Source organism: Nicrophorus vespilloides, unplaced genomic scaffold (genome assembly GCF_001412225.1).
Source record: "Nicrophorus vespilloides isolate i.1.1-1 unplaced genomic scaffold, Nicve_v1.0, whole genome shotgun sequence".
NCBI classification, from domain to species: Eukaryota; Metazoa; Arthropoda; class Insecta; order Coleoptera; family Silphidae; genus Nicrophorus; species Nicrophorus vespilloides.
The window spans coordinates 1093-3322 of record NW_017100025.1 but is presented as its reverse complement, the minus strand read 5'-3'; the positions used below and the strand labels follow the sequence as shown (position 1 = coordinate 3322).

The 2230-nt window shown below is 32.6% G+C and overlaps 1 protein-coding gene across 1 annotated transcript; it reads left to right on the top strand.

The window, feature by feature from the left end:
- Positions 1–1287: 1287 nt before the first annotated feature.
- On the top strand, positions 1288–2002 carry LOC108566676 (vegetative cell wall protein gp1-like; the record flags this gene model as incomplete). The annotated part of the gene is given in 2 exon segments (XM_017926663.1): positions 1288–1494; positions 1554–2002. Coding segments are annotated over 2 exon segments (576 nt in total). The 3' UTR covers positions 1956–2002.
- Positions 2003–2230: the final 228 nt, after the last annotated feature.

Below are 2230 nucleotides of genomic sequence, written 5' to 3'. Positions count from 1 at the left end.
ATATGTTTGAAAGGAAATTTGATCGAAAGAAAATTTGTTCTAAATGAATTTTTTTCGAAAGAAAATTTGTTCAAATGGAAAAAGATTTTAAGATTATAATATTTTACTTATATTATAAGTTTTCCAAAGAATCAAAGTTTAGGCGAAATTAATTTGCAACGTCTCATTAAAATAATGAAGTGGATATGGATAATAAAGCATTTGATATGTTAAATGTTAAATTTTTTAACAAAGCAAAAAAAGAAATGTCTGAAGGAATAGTTTTTTTACAAAAAAATTCCATTCGAACAAATTGTTTTAGAACAATTTTCCGGATACGCAATTTAACATAATTCCATGTTTCTTTCAGTTAAATTTAGGTTTATAGAAAGGTATTTCCATAATGGTACGAGCTCATCGCATTTGATGTGTCAAACCAGCAAACACTAAAGAAAAACTGATTATAGTGACAAAAAAATCATTAAGTTAGTTACGTATGCCAGAACACCTAGTTCTATTCATTTTCGTAATACATTCCTTGAACAATATACTTACATGTTTTCATTAAACAAATTAGATTTATAGAAACGTATTTCCGTGATGGTGTAAGTAACTTATGCAACTTATACAATATCAACAAACACTTGCAACTATTGGCAACTAAAATTAATTAAGTTGGTGACATATGTCAGATCATTGAACTTATTTTTTAATAAAAAAAAATCATAAGTTATTTAGCAAAGAAAAATAAGTAAGATAATCTTAAATAACATTAAGGAATATATTCACATCACACGCGATACTTTCGTTGTAATTTGTTAAATAATTATATAATATTACAAAATGATGATTATTATAACCGGTTAGTTTCCATGACAACCGTAGCTTACTGTACGATTTTCATAACAATTTCAGGTTGTCAAAATTTGGTTATATAAAAAATATATATTTGACACAATGTAATTATATAATATAACAATTTAAAAATAGTCGTAAAGAAATTATGAAAATAATAAAGTACAATTTCAAGAAATATGTGATCTGGAATCGCACGTGAATACTAATAAAATGAAACAATTTTGCACGACAATTTTAGTAGTAATTTTGATTGATAATATAAAAGTTGTAGCTAAATATTTACAATAATGTTTAAAAGTTGATATGTTTTAAAATATTTGTGATGGTTTCTTAATGAATTTTCAGAGAAGACGAGAATTTTCATTATTTAACTAATTAATTCTAACTTGTTATTGTTTACAGACATTTGTTTAGAAGAGACTAAGAAAATAATGTTTGAAAATGTTTTAGAGTCATGAACATCATCATCACCACGAACCAGGAATGCCGTTCGATTTCAATTACGCAGTCAAGGAACCGCAATTCGGAAACGACTATTCCCACAATGCTGTGAGCGACGGAGACGTGACGAAAGGCGAATACAGGATTCAATTACCCGACGGAAGGACTCAGATTGTCAAGTACACAGCCGACTGGAAGAGCGGATTCCACGCTCAGGTATTCAATTTCACTCGCGAAACATTTTTTGATTTGATATTAATTCATTGCTTCTTCAGGTGAAATACGAAGGTACACCCAATTACACTCCTGGACGCCCAACCGGACCAGCCAGACCCGCTCCAAGTTACCCAGCACCGTCGAGGCCATCTCCAAGTTATCCAGCACCTTCTAGACCATCTCCTAGTTATCCAGCACCGTCAAGACCATCTCCTAGTTACCCAGCACCGTCAAGACCAGTACCTTCTAGACCATCTCCAAGTTACCCAGCACCGTCGAGACCATCCCCTAGCTTCCCCAGTGTTCCATCGAAGCCCTCTTTCCCGAGCGGTCCATCTCCAGGCTATCCATCGTTCCCAAGCGGACCATCGAAACCTTCTTTCCCATCGAGACCGAGCGGACCATCGCAGAACCAAATCCCAGGCCAAAAGTACGCTCCGAACGGTGGATACAAGTATTAATTAATGTACATAGCTGCAAAAAAAAAACAACAACACTCTGCCCTCATGGTGTTCAACTTAATTTATATATATAAGGAAGTATAGTAAAATAATTGAGCAGCGAAAACAGAAAATAATCCAATGAAAAAAATGCTAATTTTGTCGCAAGAGAAAAAAAAAATTGAAGTATTATTATTATTTAGTTACCGAATAATCCGTAGCGTTGTCCCTCCTCCCTCTATTCTTTTTAAATAACTATTTATAATGCAGTTTGTAAAGCAAATAATTTACTATGA